The sequence below is a fragment of the Bos javanicus genome, chromosome 6, assembly GCF_032452875.1.
Source record: "Bos javanicus breed banteng chromosome 6, ARS-OSU_banteng_1.0, whole genome shotgun sequence".
NCBI lineage: Eukaryota > Metazoa > Chordata > Mammalia > Artiodactyla > Bovidae > Bos > Bos javanicus.
The window spans coordinates 72,463,924-72,489,884 of record NC_083873.1 but is presented as its reverse complement, the minus strand read 5'-3'; the positions used below and the strand labels follow the sequence as shown (position 1 = coordinate 72,489,884).

Genomic DNA, 25,961 nt, shown 5'->3' with positions numbered 1-25,961 from the left:
CTTACCATGAGTTATTGTTACCTTGGGTAAAAGATTTTGAAAATTATTAATACACTTATAATTTCAGCCAAATAAATTTGACTTGATATACCAATAATAAACAAAGCCATAAAATGTTTTAAAACTTTATTTCAATGTAACTATACTTACAGAAATACGCATATTGGTTAATAGAATGCAATTTAACTTATCCTACACAATTTGAACCAAAAAACTTGGTACATGGTTTGCTTTAAAAAAGAAAGAAAAAGGATTTGCAGTCTGGTTTATTTTTTATCTATTACAAATGTATATAAAAGATCTTCCATCAAATGCTGCTGAAGTAAACAGCATGAACCTTGAGAAATTAAACTTTGGTTTGTCTCTGAAAAATAACATGTATTGCACTGTAAAAATTAATAAAGTTGGTGCAACAAACATTGTTGTAACGTCTCAATGCCAGTTCATAAAGTTCAATAACTAATGGATGTTGATGAAAATGGGGAGAGTCTATGTATACATGTGAAAATATAAAAGCCATTCAATCTAGTCTGATTTAAAACTAGAAGTCCAGTTCACCTGCTGAGGTCAACAAGGAAACTCTGCACAGTAGCTATTTTTCTGATTTGTGCAAAAAAGAAAATGAAGTTTCTTCCCAAGCTTTTCAGTCTAGAACTGAAACTACAGGAAAGGTATTCTGTCCATTGTCAATATTCATGGGATGATATGCGATGACTCAAGCTTAAATCTGAATTAGCACTTACATGCAAAACAGTCCCCAAAGTTAAAGACCAATTGACTTCAGAAGTGACTTCACAAGTCACTTCGAAAGTCACAATAAAGTTACAATGGCCCTTCTTGGAAGACTAGAGTAAAATACCCAGCCATAGTTGTAAGAAATCTTTCAAAAAATGCAGCCCTTTGTGAATGACACCTCAATTAAAAAAAAAAAAAAAAGAGGGGGGTAGCCCCACAGAAGCAGCTCTGGAAAGAGAAAAAATATATAACTTAATATATCTTAAAAACCAATGTGAATATAGGTTCAGAAGATAGTTAAAAGAGATATTTTTATAAGGCTACCTAGGATTAGGCTTATAACATATTCTAGTCTTTCAACTTTTGCTCTAGGACTAAATATCAACTTACAAATAACATGTTCACCTTTCATTCCTTTATTAAAAGGGAAAATTCTAGCTTCAATCCTATCCAGTGGAGGGGAAACTGAGAAAACAAAAAGACTCAAAACAGTTCCACGTAAATATCACATTTTTTAAATGGAAGAACTTCCAACTAGACCAGAAGTTCTTATTACTAATACACTTTTCATTGAAACAATTTTTAATAAGTACAAATACATGGCATTAAGTTTCAGAACCTAATATAGGCCTGACAATCAAGTCCTTGTTTTCTGGAAGAAAGGCCTCAAGTCCACTCAATTTCCAGTAACAATGTTTTCACAGATCACTTTAATAAAGGGTTTTAATTTCCTTCATATGTTCACTTTTGGCATTCTAGCCTTAAAATCTAGATAAGAAAATTAACCAAATTCCCCAGAAGTCAAATTTTTTTTTGAAGTATCAAAGAATCCACAATACCTCTTTCCCAAACTGATTCCCAGTTGGCAATTTGTACTTAACATGAATTTTTTCACATATACTGTTAAAGGTAACATACAAAATGTACCCATGAACATTAAAAATAGTTGTCAGAAAGGTTTAACTAGCCTTATAATTTAAGTTTTAAAACATAAATATTTGCAGCTTGATCTTTCGTTGACAATGATTGTCGGAGCTTAGAATTCAACATCATTTACAAATCCCTATCATGCATACAAAACACACACCAGTAACACACAACTTACTCATGTCTTGAGAGAGTCTTCTGCTTCTTTATATCTTTGGCCTCCCAGTCAATTCCAAGTTCAAATGTCTTTTATCAAACTTTAATCTATGATTTTTTATCAAGTTTCCCACCAATACTTCAATATTTTCCTTATCTTTCACGTTGCATTGTCAAACTCTGAAACCTTTCTCAGACATCAGACAAAAGAAAACAAATGAAATATAAAATGGTAATTTTAGAAAAGAATATGGGAGGGTTGAAATTATTCAAGGCTCCCTATTGGGATCATACTTTACTGGACTACAATGAGTAACTGCTATCAATAAGAAAAATCCTTTGCTGGATTCTTTCATACTCTTCGGTGACTGGCCAAAGAATCTACCAACAAAGTTTGGGAGTATATACTCTTCCATACAAAGTACCCTCATAGGAACACCAGAATAGCTACAACTCATTTGAGGCCTCACCTATAGAAAAAGGCAGTCACAGGAACAGCCAGGACACCCACTAGTTGGTGGAGATCCCTGAGAAAGTGTGATTTTTAAAAATCTGGACTGAACTTCAGTTTCACCAGCCTTTTCTACTGTATTCACAGGAAGTAGCAGCTGGTCTACCATACTACTTTTCTCATCCTAGATTTTCTGTATAACTGCTATGGCTTTGGAATCTCACAAACTCATATTGTGTGTAACTTGAAGGAGTAATTATCCCTCCTAGTTCCAGATTTGCAGTTTCCAAATAAAAATTACAGCCCTTTATTCAGCGGAGTAGACATAAACAACAACCATCTACCAATGAGGTTTTCCTCTAAGATACGATTTAACACTGCACTTTTAGGAAGCAGATGTACTAAGACACGTCAAAGGTTTACTTATGGTTGATACTTGAGATAAATATCCATTCAATATAGACCTAGTGGTTTATTTATTGTAAAGTTCAAACTGAGAGCTATGATTTCACTACATCCACTTAAAATAAATAACATTTGAAATGCAGACTCTGGCATATATATGAATTGAACCTACATATTTCATTTGCTCAGAAATTTGTACACAATAATATTCTGCAAGACAATTGCAGCAAAGGGGAAAAAAAGCCTGCCCTTTGCAAACAAGAATAAAAGCATCCCTCCAAAGAGGAAAAAATAAAATGCCATATATGTATAAAGTGTTACTGTTCAACACAAATGCTAGTTCTAGGGAAAAAAATGTAACTGCATAGATTTAAAAAGTGCAATCTTAAGCCATTAAAGCACCAAAACAAAAAAACACACCAAAATCAGTGTTTTTTTTTTTTTAGGACAATTAACATATACACAAATAAGAAATACCTATTGATCAAAAATCAGGAAGTAAATACCTGAACCGATAGAACATCTACTGTTGGCAGAATTTCTCTTCAAATTCAATGTATTTTCTCATCTTTAACACAATTTTAAAGTGCTAACTTCAAATAAAGCAGGCAAATTCTTCAAGTAATTTGCCATTTAAGTAAGCCAATTTTTATAGGGCTAAACAAGGAATGAAGAATAAACTAAAGTGAACAGGAAGACAGACATGAGAAAAAACTGACAAGTTATTGCTGAACAAATTGATAGAATGCTCTAATACCACCTTGGCATCCTTGGTTCAGTTAAAGGCAAAAGATAAAAATATTTTTAAAAAGCTAACAGGTTTAGATGACCGCTGGTTTAGTATACTAATTCCCTTGGATTTGCTAAAATGTGTACATCAGTAGGTACACAGAGTCCAAGAAAAAGAGTGGGACTTAAAAATCAAGATTGGACAGTAATTAATTTTAAAAACAAAAGGCTGTCTACTACTCCAAATGAATATAAAATGTCAGAGACCTTATACACTAAGAACTGAAGCCTTGACCAGAGTTTCATTACTCCTGCCCTTGAGCTGCCTTTTCAAGGAAGTATACATTAACCAAATGGCGATTGAGGTGTTTGCTGTAATCCTTTTCCTTTCGAAAAGAACGATCACAGAAGATACAAACGAAATCTCCCGCGGCCACTTTGACAGCCAAGGCATCCTTTCCATCTTTCCCACTGGTCTCTTGTGGAACTGGCCGAGCACCGTTCAATCCAGAATCGTCACTGTCCTCTGATGTGTTGTCACTTAGGTCACTTCCATCATGACTGTGGATGCCTTCGTCTTCATCCATTTCCTGAGACTCATTTACTGCCACGGTGACAGGAGGTGAGGCCACAGCAGTTGTGGACACGGCTTCATGTTTTTCTAGCGGTAGAGCAGGAAGTGGAGGTGAAACTGGTTCTTCAACTGCCGAGTCTCTGCTGGGGAAATTCTCTGCTTTCTTCTCATCAGTGTCCATCTCCATTTCACAGAGCATAGCTTCAGCTTGATGTTTATCCTCTGAAGTTTCACCCTCTGGCATATTCAAGTTTTCTTCAGAGGATGAAGTGTTGGCAGATTCCTTGATAACAGCAGCAACACCAGCCAGACTCTTACCTGCCTCTTCTGCTTCCACTTTCTGAAGAGGGGCTTCTTCATTTCCTTCGCCTGCAGGGAACAAATTTTGGTCTTTCGATTCTTCCCCCTTTAAGCTTTCCTTTGGCAGGGGTGGTGATGGTGGGAAGAGATCCTGTGCACTGGCACTTTCTTTTAGAAGCTGCTTGTCTTTAACAGGCACTAAGCCAACCTCAATAAGGACTTGCTCCTTCCGTGCCATTTCACTCAGCATGCTGGACTTTTCCTTTCTATTATCTTTGCGAGGAGACCTTCTGGGGATCGGCTCCATGGGAGGAGGAGGCTCTGTCTCAACAGGCCCCTTCTGAACAACCTCGATCTCAGCATCCCCCACAGGGGGAGGCGGGGGAGGAGGCTCTACCTGAACAGATCCCACCTGAGCAGGCTCTGGGGGAGGAGGAGGAAGAGGAGGAGAAGGCTCCATCTCAACAGGGGTCACCTCAACAGGCTCCATGGGAGGAGATGGCTCCATGGGAGGAGATGGCTCCATGGGAACAGGCCCCTTCTGGACAACCTCGACCTCACCACACCCCACGGGAGGGGGAGGGGGAGGAGGAGGAGGCGGCAGCGGCTCCGTCTGAACACACCCCACCTGAGCAGACTCCATCTGAGTGGGCCACCTCTGAGCAGGCTGGCTGCTTTTCTTACATGATTTACTTCTCACAGTTTTCTTCTTTGTACTGTTTTTCACGCAAATGTTTTGCTTTTTATTCTCCTCTACTTTGCTGTCACCCTTTGGCACTTCCTGGCTATTTCTGGATTTGCTTTCTGCCTTCCTTTTCTTTTTTGTCACAGGTTCCTCATCATTAACAGGCTCTTGTAAGGGACGGGCTTCAGCTTCCACCTTCCTTTTGCTTTTCTTGCTTTTGCAGCTTTTTTCTGAACAGTTTCCCGGGGACACACCCACTTCTTTACCTTCCATGGCTGATTTGCGCGTTCTGGTGGTCACTTGGCTTGAGGCATTACTACAAGGCTTTTTCTCTTTTGAAACATTATCTTTCTTCTCCGCTTTTACAGACCTCTCATTTTTCTTCCCAGTCACATCCCCTTTTCCTTTTGTCTGCTCTGTTTCTGGTTTCTCACTGGTGAGTTTGTTATCAGGCAAGTCAGCCTCTCGCTTCTTGGTTTTCTTTAGTTTCACCTTTGAGACATCCATGGTTTTATTAGGACAAGTAGGATGCTTCGATTTGAAATGATACTGCAGATTACACTTCTTGGAAGCTGCGTAGTCACATACAGGGCAGTTGAACTGCCGTGGATTAACATGTAGCTCCACGTGTTTTTTGAAGTTACTTCTGTCTGCTGTTTTGTAGTCACAGTGTGGGCAGTTAAGAGGTTTAGGCCCATTGTGAACCTGTCTTGCGTGGCGGGTTACTTCATGTTGATTAGAGGCCACATAACTGCACTGGTCACACTTAAATGGCTTCTCACCTGAAGGTAGACGAGATGTTACAGAAGGCACACATTAAGAAATGAATTCAAGATTTTTTCAAATATGTTCATCAAGAAGTGGAAATAGATATAGAGATATACATATATAAATAAACAAAACCACCAAAACTATTTCATGAAGACTTTATCATGCAATTTATATTTACCATATTTATTTGTATATCTTTGCTCTATCCTTTGATTCTCATACCAAATGGAAGAATAATTATCTCAATCATCTTTCAAAAATTCATTAACTAACGCTCTCAGTCACTAGTAAAGAACACAGATTCATCAAGAAGTACACAACAATTACTGGCAAACTAATCTGGGCTTTTTTTTTTTTTTTTTGGCTACCCCTTGGGGCTTAGGTTCTTAATGTTAATTCTAGGACAAGGGCACTCAAAGAGATAAGGTAATTTTAAAGTTTTTATCTTTAGTTAAACATATAATGGAATAGTACACAAAATTCCCATACATTCATTTAAGATAAACCTTGGAATTTCAAGTATTTTACACTCTCTGCCACACTCCCAGACCTTCCACGTGAAACTTTTAAAACAATGCCTTGGCCTCAGGGAGCAAAACATGTTTTCTTTCGATTTAACCCTTTGTCCTTTATGGCAAGAGCTGAGTCAAACTTTTCCAGTGCCAGAGCTGCTATTCTACAGAAAAAGTTTAACAAGCAACATCTTTTCTTAATTCTCTCCCACCTTCTTCTAGACTGGGCAAAGGAACTAGGTAAATGAAAAGGGGCATACAAATAGATATGGCATATTAAATAAGAACAAGAAGTCATAACCACAGGCACATACAAGACCAGAAGCCTCCCACCCACCCCCAAATTAAAGGCGTAAGATTTAACTCATTCTACCTGAATACATACCCATCTAGATCACAGTCTAGCAAATATTACCAAACGGTATCCAAACCCCACTGGTCCAATGGAATGCATAGCAGAAAAATGGAAATTGACATTTATGAAAATTCATCTCTCAAACATTCTCAAATTCACACCAAATCTTTTTTCATAAAGCAAAACTATTCAGATATTAATAAAACCACATAGATGCTAAGCTTTACCTGATTAAAAAGATGTGTGACGACAGATCACAAAAACTTGTTCAGTTTACAACTACGTTCCCATTGTCAGTGACCACATATTAGTCTACCAACAGATTTCTAAAACACGATGCATTACTCTCTACTTGGTCCTATCTTGTCCTTTCCATTAAATGACTTAAATGGAGACAAACATCTACTTAACATATATAGACACAGAATGGGGAAAAGAAATGTGACATAACTGTTAAGAACTTGTTCTACAATAAGAATACCTGGGGGGATCAAATATGGGGCTCTGCAACTTATCATGAGGTCTTTAGCAAGGTACTGAAAACTCTCTAAGGCTCAATTTCCTCATTTGTAAAGTACTCTTTAAGTGTTGTAAGCTATAAATAATCCAATCCAGTTCGAGCACTTAGTATAGGACAGATGGCCAAATAGTCAAAACACACTGCCTGTAATTCATGACTTTTGGAATAAACTGGTCTAAGTTATAGAATGGCTAAACAAAAGGGAAGATTTCATGTGCTTACCTTGCCTTACTGTATAAATTCTGCCTTTGAGTATACAAAGAGTTGATGAATGGAGTTGATCCCTTTAGGAAAATATTTGAGCTCATAAAAGAATTATAATGAAAATGTCATTTTATGGATTTCCATGGTGGCTCAGTGGTAAAGAATCTGCCTGCCAATGCAGGAGACACAGGTTTGATCCCTGATCCAGGAAGATTCCACATGTTGAGAAGCAACTAAGCCTGTGTGCCACAAATACTGAGCCCGTGCCCTAGGGCCCAAGAGGCTCAACTACTGAGCCTATGTGCCACAACTACTGAAGCTTGTGCACGTGAGAACCTGTGCTCCCCAACAAGAGACACCACGACAGTGAGCCCCCCAAGAGAAGCCCCAGCTCACCGCAACTTGAGAAAAGCCTGCACAGCAATGAAGACCCAGCAGAGCCATAAATAAACAAATGTCATTTTATAAACCCTAATGAATGAGGGTATTTACACAGCCTGCATCAAGTAAGGTGTAAGCCTCCATGTGTGAAACAGTCAGGGAATGGGAGTTCCTAGGATTCTGTTTAAAACTATGATGACATCATTTAACCACTTCCTTCATTCCACCCCCATTTTTGCTTTATTGTCATTAAATATTTATTGTATTGAAAAATCAATTCATCAAGTTCAGTTTATTAATACCTAGCTGAATGAACATTCTTTTGCCCTGTACCAACAGTTTTAACTTAATTCCCTTTTCCAGTTCTAGGAATATTTACTCATTTTTAATTTTACGAATGTGTCATATGTCTATTTTCTTCTTCCTAAAGTACAGATATAAGGCACATTCTTATCAAAAAGAGCCCAGGAAGAGTATAAAGGGAATTTCTAATTAAACAGTAATAGGGGCATACTGGAGAAGGCAATGGCACCTCACTTCAGTACTCTTGCCTGGAAAATCCCATGGACGGAGGAGCCTGGAAGGCTGCAGTCCAGGGGGTTGCTGCGGGTCAGACACAACTGAGCGACTTGACTTTCACTTTTCACTTTCATGCATTGGAGAGGGAAATGGCAACCCACTCCAGTGTTCTTGCCTGGAGAATCCCAGGGATGGGGGAGCCTGGTGGGCTGCCGTCTATGGGGTCACACAGAGTCGGACACGACTGAAGCGACTTAGCAGCAGCAGCAGCAGCAGGGGCATACTACTTAGCAATAAACAAAAAGTTCTGGTAATGCAGCATGGAATGAATCTCAAAAACATTTTACAGAAGTAAAAAAAAATTAACAGAAATCAGAGTTATCAGTTGAGGGGAAATAGGGGAGTACTGATTGGAAAGAATAAAGAGGGAACTTTTCTAAGGGTAGTAGAAACATTTGGTGTCTTCACCTAGATGGCAGTCAAATAAGAGAAAACATATATAAAGTCACTGACCTGTAAACCTAAGATGTGTGCATTTTCAAGTGTGTAAATTAGACTTAATAAAATACTGTTTAAAAATTTTCAAAATGAACTCCTATGCTAGGAGAATGGGGGAACTATCCAGGGTGATACATACAAAAATATAGTGGCAAACATAAGTTCAATGTATCAGGATCTCTAAACTATTTAAGTGAGGATGCTTCAAAACCATCACTTGTAAACACAAATAAAACACAGAATAACAGCTGATTAGGTTAGTGTGTCTATATATTTCACCACACCATTACTCTGATCCCTTCTGACTTTGGCCTCAGAAGACCTACCTGAATGGAAGTGCTCCAAGGAAATAATCAATGTGGTTTTGTTTCATTAACTAATTTGTCATTTTAGCTAAAATGTACCAACTCAACGGAGCCTAATCTCTTCCAGAAATTAATCTAAGCACACACTTCTGTTCCCTAAAAGATGAACAGGGAAGTGAATGCCCAAGCTGACCTGTAAAGATCAGACTCCAGACCACAAAGAAAGCACCCAAGATGTTTACTCCATGCAACCCAGTTAGGAAGGCTACCTTCCCAATTTGAGCACATTTAGCCTCAATGATTTGCAATATAGGATCCACTGGAAATAATTCAGCACACTCATACACAAAACAAACTAGCCATGTTTGTTTCCTGTTAGTGACTCACAAATTATTGGCATCCAATAAAAGACAGTGGCTTTGCTATCTCCATACTTTGTGTTTCTAATTTCATTATTCTGTAGCTTCTTGAGCCATTTGCTGAGCCATAATATTCTGTAAACACTGCTGATGACTAAAACTGAGAGTGTGAAAATATGAAGCCAAACCCTGGCTCTTCTAAATTGGAGGAATGACAAATTAACCTTAGATAAAACATTTATCTTCTCAAAACCAGTGTCCTAATCTATAAACTGGGATTTAAGTATTCTAGAGGTACTAAGATTTGAGATAACAGGTTTCAATTTTTCAGCACCCAGCATGCATACAATAAATAGTTAACCGCTACTCATTATTAACACTTTAAAAATATTTGCTATATTACAATGGCAACTAGTAAAAATCAACTTTAAAATATAGCAAAAGATAACAGTAATCAATGCAAAATCATTCAGGCAATCATTATTGTTTGGTGTAAAACAGAGATACAGATTTATACAGTGACAACAGTATCACTGATTCAATGAAAAACATACAAGTGTGTTGTCATTCTGATCCAGTGACACTAATATAAGGTCAACCAGATATTTCAAGTGAGACACAATTCAAGCATTTAGACTTAATTACCAGTGTACATGTTATACAAGGCACAGGGAAAAAGGAAAAACTAAAGATACCATGAGAAAGCTAAGTTAAGACAAATCCAGGAGAGAGGACATTCCACAGAAAAAATGGTTGTATTGCTTCAAGGCTTTAATGGGGACAATAACAGAACTTATTATCACAAGTGGAGAAGGAAATGGCAACCCACTCCAGTTTTCTTGCCTGGAGAATTCCATGGATGGAGGGGCCTGGTGAGCTGCGGTCTATAGGGTTGCATAGACAAGACAGTTATGAAAATGGAAATGATCTAAGTCATGAAAAACTCTTTTTTTAAAGGCTACAGCACAAATATTAGTAGGATATGATGGCCTATCCTCAACAAAGCATCCATGTTATCCGCAGAAAGTGAAACCACGAAGCACCTAAAAGTAATACTAAAAACAGGTTTCTGGTTAAGTGACTCAACTCAATAGTTAAGAAGATTGAGAAGGAGCATTCAAAGTATAAAACTTGACAAGCATGTACGGTCAAGAAGGGCCAGTAAACATGCTGTGATCCCTCACAGCTGCTCAAATTAGAATTCATACTGTAATCGAGTCTTAATCACTGACCTAAAACAGAAATACCCAACAGAAATAAAATGCAAGCAACAGAGGTAACTTTAAGTTGTCTAGCAGTCACATTACAAAGGCTAAAAACAAGACAAAACAAAAAAACAAGTAACAATAATTTTACTTACTTAACCCACTATATTCAGCATCATGCCAAAATGTAATCAATATTTTAAAAAGATTATTTTATATTATTTTCTTCATACTGTTTAAACTCAGGTATGCACCTCAATTCAAACCAGCCACATTTCACTAGCTCAGTAACCACATATGGACAGTGGCTATCCAATTAGACACCACAAACTATTATCCTAAGGTAAGGGGAGTTGGGTCTATATACACTTCGGTACACAGCAAAATTTTAGCAGAATTCCCCCATAGGGCTATATAATCTAAATTTAGGAGAATATGCTGATCAGACGTGCTTGTTCACCAAGGGTCAGTGTGACTAAAACAAATTATCCACTCAAGACCACTATGCTAATATTGACCTAACTTTGCTGTCTATCTACGTTTTAAATAATGGGGACCAATTCTGGTTGGTGTTCTTGATAATTTCAGTCACTGGAAGGGATATAAATCTTCAACTTGCTATAGACCTATATTTTATCTATTATAAGTTAATAAATTGGAATCATGGTTATCTACCATTCTTTAAAGTTTGGCTCTTTATAAACCAGCCCTCAGAAGCCCTGTCAACTCCCAGAGAACAAATCCAAATTTCAGAAACTGAGCAGCTATAAGAAGGAATCCCTGGAACCTGGTAACCACACAGTATGAAACTTGGTGTTATGCTCTGTTGGAGGCTAAGGGAGGCAAGGGCAGCTGGGTGGGAGTAATAGAAAGCAGAGGCAGTTCAAAAAGGATTAACCAGCCTTGGCCTATGTTCAACTTTTATTACATCATGGAACTAAAGTTTTGACCTCATGCGAAGAGTTGACTCATTGGAAAAGACTCTGATGCTGGGAGGGATTGGGGGCAGGAGAAGGGGATGACAGAGGATGAGATGGCTGGATGGCATCACTGACTTGATGGACTTGAGTCTGAGTGAACTCCGGGAGTTGGTGATGGACAGGGAGGCCTGGTGTGCTGCGATTCATGGGGTCGCAAAGAGTCGGACACGACTGAGCGACTGAACTGAACTGAACTGAACTGAACTGAAGGACCCTCCGCCTGGACAAAGTACACACATACATCTACATTCAGTTTTAGACATTCCACCTATGGACTCCCTGGTTAGAAATCTCCATTTAATACAGCTCTACCCTAGCAGACCACTAATTTTTAATTCTGATTTCAGAATTATGCTATAAATAAACATTTAGGATCCAGTTCCTAGTCTAGAAGAACTTTCTTACAATGGCAGTTTACTAAAAACAATAGATGGAAGATTGGGACTGACATATATATATGAATTACTATGAGAAAACAGATAACTAATGAGGACCTACTGTTTATAGCACAGGGAACTCTATTCAATGATCTGTGGTGACCTAGATGGGAAAGAAGTCTAAAAAGAATGGATATGTATACTGTATAACTGATTCACTTTGCCGTACAGTGGAAACTAACACAACATTGTAAAGCACTACAATAAAAAAAACTTTTTTTTAAGTTCCCATTTCTTACCAACCTGAATGAGTACGCATATGTCTGGTTAAATGAGTCTTCTGAGAACTTGAGTAAGGACAAAGTTCACATTTATACGGACGTTCACCTACAAAAATATAATGATTAGTGTTCAAATATGATAAAATAATGCAAATACCGTTCTCAACCATATACATATCATGCAGTACTGAGGATTTTTTTCTCCTGTTCCTGGCAAAATGATCAATTTTTATCATGTATTAGAAAGATCATTTAAAATACACATAACTACATTATATCAGCTTTGCTAATAAAAAGTATCATTGGCTTTCTGAATTCTCACAGCCCTTTTAATTTTCACAGTAATGCTACATGTTATTACATTAAATATTAAGAACTGAAAAACTATCTTGGAGCAGGTTATCAGCAACATCTTAAAAATAGAATTATCCTTAAAAAAATTCACTACATTGTAAATCAACTATATTTCAATGATATTCTTTTAAAAATCTACCCAAATTTTCTGATGCTATGACTTGGGTAATTTTTTTGGTCTTTATAAATGATAAAACTACTATTTGAAATTGTTAGCTTTAAGCAATAACATTTTTGAGTGAGGAAGCTATTGTTTCAAGCTAAAATTTTCAAGTGGTAGCCAGAACTTTTATAAAATAAGTCAGTGTTAAAGCAAATTATAATCATTAAGCGACAGGGACTGAGAGTAACTGAAGATGACAGGCCAGTAATTTACTAAAGAATTAAAAGACTCAAAGGCAGGAAATATGTATTTTTTGTACACACATTATCAACCACAAAACATGTATCTTTTAAAAAGCTTGATAGGGACTTTCCTGTTTAGGACTCTACACCTCCAATGCAGAGGGCACGGTTTGGATTCCTGGATGGGGAACAAAGATCCTACATGCCATGGGGTGCAGCCGGAAAAATTAAAAAATAAATAAAAATAAAAGCAGCTGTCTCTCAGGACACAATGGAACATTACATTAAAAAAAAAAAAAAAAAGGCTTGATAATTTGTTTTCACCTGTTCTTTGGCCACAAGATAATAATTATGACTCTGGAGAAGCTTCTTTTTCTGTAAAAGTATCTTTGAAAGTGAAAGTGAAGTCGCTCAGTCGTGTCTGACTCTTTGCGACCCTGTGGACTCTGGCCTACCAGGCTTCCTCCGTCCACGGGATTCTCCAGGCAAGAATACTGGAGTGGGTTGCCATTTCCTTCTCCAGGGGATCTTCCCAACCCAGGGATCGAACCCGGGTCTTCAGCATTGGAGGCCGACGCTTTAACCTCTGAGCCACAATTTAAATCAAGAAAATATATGCAGAGCATTTAATGCAGTGCCTAACACACAAAGCCCTCAATAAACGTCAGTTATTATTTTGTAAGTTACAGTAATAGATGTGTCTAAAAAAATGGGATAAGGAAAAGACAAGTACAAAAAAATAGAAAGCACTGATGAGTGTTAAATGTATTTTTAATAACTATTCAGTTGTTATTAGCCAGTAGCTATAGATTAGTTGTAAATACATCATAGCAACAAAATGCATACTTTGACATGGAAGAATTTTAAGACAGCTTATAAAATGTTGGATATATTTCTGTAAAGAAAACATATAAATGGCCAATAAAGACATGAAAAGATGCACAATATCATCAGCCATTAGAAAAATTCAGATCAAAACCACAGACATGAAGACATCACACCCAAAGGATGGCTACAATCAAAATGACAGATGTTAAAATATATTTGTTAGGAGAATTATTTGTGGAGAATTCAGAACTTCAGTACAGTATGGGTGGGACTGTAAAACAGTGCAGCCACTTTGGAAAACAATTTGTCAGTTACTCAAATGATTACACATAATTACCATATAGTCTAGTGATTTCATTCCTAGATGTATACTTAACCAAGAGGAATAAAAATATTACATCTACACAAAAACATATACATATTCATAACAGCATTATTCATAACAGCCCAAACTTGGAAATAACCCAAATATTCATTAACTGATGAATGGATGAATAAAATATTACTTATCCATACAACAGAGTATTATTTGGCAATAAAAGGAAAACAAGTACTGTACATATGACATGAATAAACCTTGAAAATATACTAAGTAAAAGAAGGTAGCTACCAAAGATCACACATGATTCCATTTATATTAAATACTCAGAATAGTTCAATCCACAGTGATTTGTATGATTTATCAATTGTATATTAGTAAAGCTGTTATCAAAAAAAGTGAACGGAAGAAAAATTTAATACCCTTTCAGATTTACATGAAGGATCAACTAAGGATAATTTACTTTTAAAATTCTTCATAACAAATAGATTGCTTCAATCTGTGTAACTCATCAAACCAGACACAAATACTCTAGAAATGCTAGTAATTTTTCAGGCATACATAAGGCAAAAATATAATCTTTTAAAGTAGAATTTGTGTAATTCAATAAAAATTAATTTTTAAAAAAGTAGAAACTGTGAACTAGCTAAATATCAAACCCACAAAGTGAAAAATCTTTTGAGTTAAGATTCAAATAAAAACCCTCAGCCGCTTACCATGATAATTACCTATAAAAAAGAGATTCAGAACTTTGAATCTTAGCTGCATGTGACCCTGGGAACATCACTTCAGGCCTTTGGTAAATAAACACCCTGCTTCCTCAGCAAATTTTTCTGAAGGTTAGCAGAGTAAAAGCACCTAACCCTTAGCACTCAGTAAAGGAACTTAAGAGACCCACTAAGTGAACCTGAAAAGGTTCCCTAAGTGAGAAGTAAGAAACAAGTGATTCCTGTGGATCATTTCTATATTTCTGCTCATTAGCACTAGATAAATTAATTTTTCCATAAATACAATTTTCATGCATGCATTTAAAACCAGAGGTACTCTCAGAATTTACATAATCAAAACAGTATCCTTCTATTTATACACCAACAAATTATTTTGAAATTTTTTTTTTAAACACCACAAATAAACATAATGGGGTGTGGTGGGGAAGGAAGCTTTTTAAAAGTATTAAGACACACTAAGTTTAACACTAAAAATGCAAAATGAGATATGTGTACCTATGGAAGTCATGATATTATTGTGGAAATATCAACCTTACCTTAAGGTGAGGGAAAGTTATTCAATAGATGATGAAGTATATAAAATACAGCCATTAAAATTAGTCACCATTTCATGATATGCAACAATGTTAAATCACTATGTTGTATACCTCAAACTAATACGGTATGCTAATTATAACTCAATAAAAATAAAATTTCGAAACATTAAAAAAATTAGGCACCTAGACTATAATTAAATGACAAAAAACCACTGTAACAAAAAATGTTTGAACTCCTCTGGTGGTCCAGTGGTTAAGAAGCCACCTGTCAATGCAGGGGACACAGGTCTGATCCCTGGTCTGGAAGATCCCACATATCACGAGGCAATTAAGCCCCCGTACCACAACTACTGAAGCCCATGAGCCAAGAGCCCATGCTCTGCCAGCAGAGAAGCCACTACAATGAGAAATCTGCAACTAGAGAGTAGCCCCTAAAGTTCTAGCACAGCAAGGAGAACCCAATGCAGCCAGAAATAAATAATTTTTTTTTAAGTTTCAAAAAATTCACATAAAAAATTGGAAATTTATACTGAAAGTAAAATTTTTCCAGATCTCTGCATCTTTCTGGTTTTTTATGTTCTTAAATCAGCTAACTTAGATTTATCATTGGAAACATTTTTAGATTTGGGGGAAATTTTTAAAATTTTTAAGTGACTCAACAATTTTGAAAGTGTTAAAATATAACTGACACTAATAAAATCAAAATTCAGTACAACAAAGACACTGGTAATATTCTTTATGATGACTTGTATGGTGGTTAGGTTAAGTGCTAAATCACTTCAGTCGAGTCTGACTCTAGTCTACCAGGCTCCCTCTGTCCATAGGATTCTCCAGGCAAGAATGTTGGAGCTGGTTACCATGCCCTCCTCCAGGGGATCTTCCCAACCCAGGGATCGAACCTGGGTCTCTTATGTCTCCTGTGCCGGCAGGTGGGTTCTTTACCACTAGCACCACCTGGGAAGCCTGGTTATGAGTACAGATTTGTAAATATTCAGCATTGACAATAATACCTTTTTAAAAAAATTCATAAATGTGTACATGTAAAACTCATGCATTTTACCATGTCAGTTACTACCTGAAAGCTCTACAGATTAAGGCCAATCCTAAATTAGGCCCCAAGGTTTCACAAAATTATTAAAAGAACATGAAGTATTTATGGCAGAAGTATATTTGGTATTTGTTGGTGAGGTTAGTTTAGTCTAATAGTTAGTTTAATTAAAACAGTTAAGTGATTAATGGTGTAGGATTCCCAAGAAACTCTCCTTTCCTATGCCATGTAATTTTGAAATGTTTGTACTTTTTTTTTAATTTTTGAAACAAGATGGTTTTAAAGCCTGGAGACAATTAATTATAGGTTAAAACAAATTCCAAGGAGACTGCAAAGTATTTTACTTGACCAGATTTTAAATTACACAGAAGCCATCTGTTGGAGCTTAGAAATCTTGCTGCAAATGTGTTTCTTGTAATGGAATTTTATCTGCAAGCTGTCTTGTTTATGCCTACCACTTCAACATCAATTCCTCTCCTCACTAGGACTCACTTTTAGCACGGGGTTCAGTCCTACAGAGTGACAACTACTGCAAATGCGATCTGATGCGAACAGCATTCCACAGCCCTTTTCTCTGCTGATGGGAGGAGCAGAGTGCTAGATTACCTTATCTATGTTGTTCAGACCAGTAATCAGTCCTCAAAGGTACCAATTCACACCAAGAAAATGTAATGCAATTATCAATAGTTACAAACAATGCTTTTAAAAAATAAGACCCCTTAATTACACAGATTTGAAAGTCAATTTAAAAGTGATTAAGGGGTGTAGGGGAGAAATGCCAGCAACCACTGAGAAGGGCTTCCTTTTGAGGTGAAGATGTGCTGAAATTGATTGTGGTGCTGGCTGCATAATTCTGTGAACATACTAAAGCCAATGCATTTTAACAGTAAATGGATGAACTGTGTTGAAGTGGAGTATATCTCAATAAAGCTGTTATTTGATGTACAAGTTGATATATGAGGTATGATTGCCAAATGTGATAAAATGATGATTTTAACTGTTGCGTATAGGTGATGGGTACCTGTGGGTACAGTGAGGCATTCTCTTTACTTCTGAGATGTTTAAAATTTTTCACATTTTCCATTTTGGGGGGTACAGTACACTTAATAAATGAGAAAGGTACTCTTACCTGTATGAGTTCGAACATGCTGAACATAATTGTTTTTTCTGTCTGAAAAATAGTTGCATTTTCCACATGTGTAAACTTTCCTTGGAAAATGGTTTCTCAGGTGTTTCCTCCAGTGATATTCACTCACTGTGGTGTACGTGCATATGATACACTTGTAGACTCGCTCATTGTCCCCGGCTCGGGTGTGATGTTTCAGGTGAGCAGTATAGTGATCATAGCGATTGGTATTGTAGCCACAGCGGTCACAGCGGATGGGGCCCTTGGAGAAATCGCCCTCTTCCCCAGTAGAAGAGCCGGATTCCCTGGCTTTTGCTTGCTTCTCGGCACTTTCCTCCACAAAAAATTTCTTGGCGCTGTGAACTCGGATGTGATGCACAAACTGCTCTTCAGATTCTGCTTCATACTGGCATGGTTTACAGCGGAAGGGTTTGGTCTTCAAGTTCTTGCACTTGTCCTCTGCTACGGGTGTTTCCTGAGGAACGTCTTTATTTGAGCTGTACGTTTCTGAGGCAGCTGCTACCTCAAACACAGGCCGTGGCTGCACAACATTGAGTTCCAAACTTTCCAGTTCCATGTTCTCCAGCCCACTGGGTTCGCCTTTCACCTCAGGAGACTCCTCAAGTCCTTCTCCATCACTATCTGAGAAGTTGCTATCCCCAACAGGCATCAATTCTGCCATCTGCCTTTCTTCGCCAACCAGGTAATCACAGCAGCCGCCATTTACTTCCCCAGTTAAGGCCACGTTTGCCAACATGATGAGCTGAGGCGCAGCCAGTTCAGCTCGAGAGAGATCAGGCAAGTCATACATGTCGTTTGGCAAGGCCATGCCCATGGTGCCACTGCCAGTGAACAGCCCTCCTCCTCCGGAAGACTGCCCCATTACCTGGGTGGCCATATCTGTGCTCTGCATTCAAAATAAAACACACAAAAGCACCAGTTTAAGCACAACTTTTACTGGTCTAAAACAAAACATCACTGTAATTCTTTGTAACTTAAAAAAATACATTTCCCCATATAATCTTTAAACCCAATCAGCTTCATTAACTATTGAAAATAAGTCTTTAAAATAGCTTTGTAATTCCAAATTCTCTTTATTGCAGTCATCAAAAAAATTTCTATGACCCCTATAGGAAATTCTATCAAGTGTTTGACACATGGCATGTCTTCCCTCAAGCACTTTTACTTTCTGGTAGAAAAATTAAGTAACCTTCATTTTTAGAGCTACTTAAAATTATATTTTAAATTCTATACATGAATAGTAAACTGCTGTCCTCTTAACTCCCGCTTCAACAGTTTACTGGTCTAAATCAGAAAGGGGAAAAAGATCCAAAAGCCAACTGTGCACAGATTAAAGTATGGTCTGCAAAGTAGAAGCCTGTAATAATTGCTCCGAGAATTAAATCTCATATGAACTCAACTATCTTCAAAAGAATAAATTACCATTGGCCCTTGAACAACAAGGGGCTAGGAGCACTAACTCCCTGGTGTAATCTAAAATCGGAGTGAAACTTCTGACTTCACAAAAACTTAACTACCAATGGCCTAATGTTGACCAGAAGCCTACTGATGACGGTTAACACTTACTTGGTATGTTATATATATTACATACTGTATTATTACAATATAGTAAGCTAGAGAAAAGAAGACGTTAATAAAATCAGGAGGGCCAGGCCAGGCGGGGCTGAGCAAGAACAGGAGACCCAACCCCGACACCCATGATCGTGATCTTCCAGGTGATACTTGAGACTCTCTGCACCTTCATTTATGGAGCACCTTCCAAGGCCAGGCCTTGGGATGCAGCCCCACAATGATCAGCTCAGTCTCTGCCTTTGTAGGCTAACAGTCTAGTGGCTATACATCATCCTGGTAAGCCCGAACTCACCAAAATTGTGACAAAGGAGCTGGCAAGAACAGGGAGCTAGTCTTGAGGTTCTGGGAGTACTGAATCCTGCTTATCTATGAAATGCAGTTAACACCTCAGCAGGACCTATTTCCCCAAATACAGGATGACCCTTCTGTTATTTACATATGTAAAAAATTGAGACTTGAGAAAAAAAGGCTCTCGAAGGTGCCACTGATGGCTAGTTAATAAACCCTACAGCGACTGCCAACCAGTCCATTCTAAAGGAGATCAGTCCTGGGTGTTCATTGGAAGGACTGATGCTGAAGCTGAAACTCCAATACTTTGGCCACCTCATGCGAAGAGTTGACTCATTTGCTGGGAGGGATTGGGGGGCAGGAGGAAAAGGGGACAACAGAGGATGAGATGGCTGGATGGCATCACCGACTCAATGGACATGAGTTTGGATAAACTCTGAGAGTTGGTGATGGACAGGGAGGCCTGGCGTGCTGTGATTCATGGGGTCGCAAAGAGTAGGACACAACTGAGCGACTGAATTGAACAGTGACTGTCAATCCATTTCAGATACTTGTGGCAGCAAACAAAGCCGTTCACCTCTCCAAAATGGGAAAAATGAAAACAAGAACTTTACCTACTGAAATTATTTTCAATCTTTCCCCAAATAACAGTATTTCATAGGCCTTGAAAAATTTTGGTATCACAGCAAATGACACTTCAATTCTAACTGCTTTTATTGAAGAGGGAGAAAAACATATAAACCAGGAAGATGTAATATCCCAGATAGAAAGTCATCAAGTTTCTCTAAAAAATCTCCTTGAAATAACAAATATTACAGAAATAAAAGATACTTTCTTGGGATATTATTGAATGTTATCACTTGCAGAATGTCAACAAAAGATGTTTTGTGAGATGACAAGAAACAGTAAAAATTTTCCAGCATCAAAAAAAGGGAAATTGTAAGAAAAAATATATTTATAGTAATGTATTCACTGATATCATAAGTTTATGCACACGTATGTAAGGTACCCATATTGTCTTATACAATTAAAAATGTTGTTGTTAAACATTACTAATGCTAGACATCAAAAATAAAAACAGTATGAAATTCATATTTATTTATGGATATAACATTTATACACTGATAACAAAGAAGCAACAATATGACTGCTTTATGATAACTTAATGTGATCAATATGATTGCATCCTGATAGTCTAACACGTGCAAATGAATGAATCTTTATAAAAATGTTATAGCATACATTACTACAGTCATATTCGTTCCACAGTATTGGAAATGTCACATTAAAAAAAAACTACTTACCTGTAACAACAGGCTGATACAGTTTTGCCAACTAGGAGAAAGGCATACTATGCGGTAGTGTAATTTTTTGAAAGCACAGTTAAAAAAACAGCAGGAAAACAGATAGTTAATTTTATATTGAATATCAATCATGTTATATTAATGTAAGGGTAGGCTATCCACTTCAATACGAGTCTTGCACACTGTCCTACGGAATGAACACTTAGGTGATAAAGATGATGACATAGTAACATCTCAGGACTCTTGCCATAAAGTTACTAGATTTTTCATAAGACACACACAACTGATAAGTTTATTAACTGTACAACATGATGTTTATTTTCTGTTCATTAAGTGGAAGTGGAGCATCACAAAGGTTTTCAACCTATTAGTCTTCATTCACATTGAGCAGTCTGAGAGGAGGAAGGGTTGGTTTCGCTAAGGAGTGAAAGAGGTGAAGGAGGAAGTGGAGAAGGCAGGACAGTCAGACTCATGCAGCTTGATGGAAATGCATCCCAAATTTTGTTTGACTTTTTTCCTTTTTCATTTCTCCCAAAATGTTCCTATATGGTATCAATCTTTACATGGTATGCTTTAGTTTCACTGTATCATAGAATGCTCCATGTTGTAAAAATGCACTCATCTCCATCAAATTATCTTAATTCCTCTGATTTGAATTTCTCCAAGACCCCTGTCTTAAAACTCTTCATCCTACTTTTTTTTTTTTTTTTTTTTTTTGCTGTGAGATCCAGAATCTCATTCATATTTCCTTGATTGGCTCTGTTGTAAATCCTGTGAAGTCTTGCACAACATCTGGACAGTTTTCTCTAACAGGAATTTACTATCTGGTGCTTGATGGTTTCACAGCTTTTCCTATAAAAACAGCATCTTCAATGGTGTAATCCTTTCAGACTTTCATGATGTTCTATCAGGGTTCTCCTCCCACAGGATTGACAACCTTTCCCATCTTTTTCATAGAGTATCATGTCTAATGAGCTTAAAGACTCCCTGATCCAGAGGCAGAATTAGAGACAATTCTTTCTTAGGGAAAGTAGACCACTTTCCCTAAGGGTGTTAGCCAAAGTCCAATTCTTCTGCATGAATTCATCCTGTGTGGAATATTTTAGAAATTTAAATACAAGTTGAAGAAATGGGGAGATGCGATCAGAGACATATTTTCTGTATTTCACTGACTCAGTTCTTTGAGCAAAAGCAGCTAAACGTGCCCAAGCAAAATTTGAACCTGAAAACGGCAGTTCCTATGATGGGAAGTAGACTCGTAGGCAGCTTGAGGGTGGAGTAAAAAGAACAGACTCACTTTGCTGATTGTTCATTATGTATTTTCACTGGATGAGTAAAATCCTAGTTTTAACAGAGGTGGCTCTCTATTTTGTGTGGAGGGGATACAACTCTGATCTAGGCGTAAGTAAGGACCACAAAAGCCATTTCTTTGGAATTAAAACTTCAGAGAAGAAGAAACGTTGCCAGTGGACAATGAAAACAAAAGGTGGGTCATTATTTAAAAACCTAAAAGAAAGTTAAGAGGGAAGACATGAGAAATTTAAAGGTCACTGGGCTACAAGACAATGTTTCTGCTCCTTGTCTAAATGGATAGAATTCATAGACATCCAGCTTCCTGGAGTAGTTGGCACCTTTATTCAATGTATCCAGAGAACCAAGAGGAGACGGAGAGATGGCAACAATTCCATGACTTAGATTCAGGACTTAGAGAATCCATAGTAGTGTTATTCAAAATAAGTTGATTTCCTGTGTTCCCTGATAAGTAAGTCACAAGTTTTCTAGGGCCTGCTAACACTGGTGGGAAATGTTGCATACATTCAAGTCTTGTTTCAGAAATCTACACTTTTCTGAATCAGTTCCCATAATCATTGGTGGCAGCTTAGCCCTGTTCAGTCAAGTGGGGTTGGGTGTAGTTGAACACGTCTCTTTAGGACTGGTCTCAAGCCATAGAAATTGATGGAAAACATTCAATTTCTTCTTTGTGGGTTGTTCTCTCATCTTTCTGACCTCTGCTTTCCCAGATATTAGAGTATTATAGTGGCTGCCACATAGCTAAATTGTTGTGTAATCATTGGAGGCAGCTCCTCATCCCATGTTCATTCCTTATGTGCTTTTTTTTTAAATCTCTAAGAAAGGGTATGGACATAAGCTCACTGTTTGCAAATAACCTATAAAATTATGTGTCTGTTGAGTTATATATACAATGAAAATGCAACTGAATAAATTTAAAAGACGAGTATAAAATAAATGTGATCAATGCAATTATGAAAAAAAAAAAGAAAGTAGACCACTTCAGAATAATTAATGTTGAATTTGTGCGGTTCTGGGTGGCCAGGAGCACTGTTCAAAGCAACGCTACTTTAAAGAGCACTCCAGTATTCTTGCCTGGGAAATCTCATGTAGCTGGCAGGCTACAGTCCACAGGGTCACAAAAGAGTAGGACACAACTTAGTGACAACTACAGCCCCTGCTCTCTACAACTAGAGAAAAGCCCGCACAGCAACAAAGACCCAGCACAGCCAAAAATATATAAGTAAACAATTTTTAAGTGAATTTTCAATTTGATATAAAAAGGTATTTCCCAAAACATGCAAGGTTTTCAGGCCTGCTGGTGTAGCTGCAGTAATGATGTCACAAATACCCTTTTTCTTTAATTTAAAAAAATTAGTATGGATTCATTTATTTTGAGATGGTGGGCAACCTCAAGTGCAGACATCAATCTACACCAGTACACATCAAGCAATTCAACTTTTTCTTGTAACAACTTTGCTTCTGGGGAGCACTTCCAGTATCACAAGTGGTACTATGTATGGGTCCATGATGTTATGGTATTGCACTAAACAGGATGAAAAATACGCTAGAACTGCAAGTGGTGACTTTTTACTGAAAACACAATTTACTGGACAGAGGGCTGATTAGCCTCACCTAGCATTTTCAGCAGACACTTGCAACACTCGAGCTCAACAAAATTAAAAAGAGGTGGCCACAAAATTATTACATTAGTACTGTATGTACTAGTTACTTTTACACAATTATGATTTAATAATGAATCTCAATTTACATTTCGATGAATGGCACTAGTGCAGTGGCTTATGCGGTTGAGTGTAAGTCTTGATAAATTTCAACCTTCTATTAGATTTATCAGTAGTAAATAATAGACTAGTATTTACATATATTTTACATATTCATAACATGTTTCCCCTAATTTTTTGATATTACTAGGCTGCATGGTTGGTTTGTTAATTTTTTCAAAATACTGCAAAGCTCAAAAACTTTACAATTTATTCCTTGGGAAAAAAAAAATCCAAGTGGACCCCCACAATTCAAACATGTATTGTTCAAGGATCAACTATATTGTGAAAAAGTACTACTTTTTTGATTATTTGACCTGTTACAAAGTAAAAACAAACAAACAAAAAGTAAGTAATCACCTTTTCTCCTGTGAGAAGAGATGTTTGGTGTATTTAAGACTTCACAAATCAAAAAAGAAAAAAGACTTCACAAATCAAAGTAAAGAAACTTTCAAATTCCCATATAAAACAAGACAACTCATTTTCACTATCAGCAACTTTCTTGCACTGTGCTTGACTTGGCCCACTTGCACAGCGGAGCCATTACAAGATCACCTTGAAACCTTGGGGTTTTCATACACCATCTTCACACTTTAGTTTCCAATCTAAAAGGTGTTATTCACGAATCAGGTGTTCTCTTACAAATCAGAAAAAGCAAAACAGATGGCAAAGACTGAAAAAAAAAAAAAAAAAGAATGCTAAACCCAAAATACAAACAGTAATCCGTTTCACCCAAGTGCATAAACAAACTCGTTGAGTCATAGGTACCAAAGAAAGTCGGAATCAAATGCCATCACACAAAGCAAAGGCTGTCCAAAGCCTTAACGAAACGCCCAGGCGACTCATAATTCCTAATTCTCCCCAAACCCTAACTACCATTCCTACAGGCATTTCCACGTTGCTCAGGAAGGCCGTCCGCGCACAGCCCGAAAGCCCAACGTGCCACTCGGATCCTACGTGCTGCCTTCACCAGCGCCGGCCTCGGCCGCGGCATTCCTGACTGAAATAGGCATTCGGCCATTTTCTCAAAATACGTACCAAACACAAAGCAGCTCTTCGCAAATTCCGGCGCCCTCGCTTCCCCTCGCCTCGGCCCGCTCACTGCACCATCGACACACCAAGTCGTCCTGAAGCGTCTCCTGGGCTCCCCACCACTGAAGACGGCGAGACGAGCAAACTCGGGGCGCCGTTGGGCCAGACCGAGTCTTCCCAGTCCAGGCTGCCCCCTCCCGGCCCGCGCGCCCCAGTCCGGGAAGAGTGAGGAAAGTTGCCGCGTCGTCGTCGTCCCCGCTCCTCGCCCGCCCAGGGCTCGCCCTCCGCAGGGGGCCGGGAGCCTCCGCGGGCGCCCTCCCGAGGCGCCGGGCCCCGAGGGCCAGAGGGGGCCCCCTGCGCCCCGGAAGTCTGAGGCTCACTCCCCCACGGCGCCCCGCGGGACTCGCGCCCCGGCCCCGCCGACTCCGGCGGCCAGACGACCCCGCACGCAGGGCCTCGGCGGCCTGGCCGCCCGAGCGCAGAAATCGCTGTCCAGCCCCATTGGCGGAACCGCCCGGGTCCCAGGCTGACTCAACTCGCCCGGCCGCACTCAACGGCGCCTTCCGGCGAAAGGGAGAGGCCGGGGAGGGAGGAAGACGCGAGGGCCGCCGGCAGGCGAGGGGCTGCGACGGGACTCGGAGCAGGAGGAGCACTAGAGGAAGTTAGTTTCAGGACTAGGGCCCCAAGCAGCTCCGCTCCTGGCCTCTAGACAAGACATCCCCGCTCCTGCGCCCGCGCGGACGCGGCGACCCAGCCTCGACTGGGGAGGGGGTCCTGGCGCCGCGCCGCACCTCACCGACGCCCCCGGCCCAGCCCCCCGGCGGCGACGATGTAACCCGATCCCGCCCGGCCGCCCGCCCCCGCCGCCGCCCGAGCCACAGTATCTGCAAATCAGCCCTGGACAGCGCCTCGCTCCGCGTCCTTCCGCGCCCTCCCCTTTCCGCGGCCACGGCCGCCCGGCCGGCCCGCCGCCCCCACCCAACCGTGTCTCAGATCGCGCCGCGCTTACCGGCCTTTCTGGGCGAGGAGGGGCGACGGCCCGCGTCGCCGCTCCTTCACGGACTACTTTTCTTTGTTGCAGGAGTTTCGGGGGAGGGGAGGGTGACGGTGGAAAAGTTGGACGCTGGGCTCGTCGAGGCCCGCGAAGACCCAGTGGGGCT

The 25,961-nt window shown here is 39.0% G+C and overlaps 2 protein-coding genes across 4 annotated transcripts in view; both read right to left on the bottom strand.

Moving 5' to 3' along the window:
* Positions 1–12,321, bottom strand: part of LOC133249587 (RE1-silencing transcription factor-like) — a 147,654-nt gene extending 135,333 nt beyond the window's left edge. Inside the window, exon 1 of the mRNA XM_061420273.1 lies at positions 12,252–12,321. The gene's annotated coding sequence lies outside the window, so the exon portion shown is untranslated. The remainder of the gene's footprint in view (positions 1–12,251) is intronic.
* On the bottom strand, positions 110–25,895 carry LOC133249585 (RE1-silencing transcription factor-like). 3 transcript variants are annotated; one of them, XM_061420268.1, is made up of 4 exons: positions 25,811–25,895; positions 17,517–18,420; positions 12,252–12,335; positions 110–5,744 (listed from the first exon to the last, which is right to left on the bottom strand). In XM_061420268.1, the coding sequence occupies exons 2-4, from the start codon at positions 18,409–18,411 to the stop codon at positions 3,709–3,711; spliced, it is 3,015 nt and encodes a 1,004-aa protein (XP_061276252.1). In that variant the 5' UTR covers positions 18,412–18,420; positions 25,811–25,895; the 3' UTR covers positions 110–3,708. The 3 variants fall into 3 exon arrangements, with proteins under 3 accessions (XP_061276252.1, XP_061276253.1, XP_061276254.1); XM_061420269.1 differs by lacking the exon at positions 25,811–25,895 and adding an exon at positions 24,808–24,897; XM_061420270.1 differs by lacking the exon at positions 25,811–25,895 and adding an exon at positions 24,130–24,442.
* Between the last annotated feature and the right edge of the window lie 66 nt (positions 25,896–25,961).

Excerpts from the sequence above, each read along its gene's own strand:
- LOC133249585 (XM_061420268.1), bottom strand. The coding sequence starts at position 18,411 with ATGGCCACCCAGGTAATGGGGCAGTCTTCCGGAGGAGGAGGGCTGTTC. Across the intron at positions 12,336-17,516 it reads GCATGTTCGAACTCATACAG|GTGAACGTCCGTATAAATGT; the intron begins GTAAGAGTACCT and ends ATATTTTTGTAG. Across the intron at positions 5,745-12,251 it reads ACATATGCGTACTCATTCAG|GTGAGAAGCCATTTAAGTGT; the intron begins GTTGGTAAGAAA and ends GTCTACCTTCAG.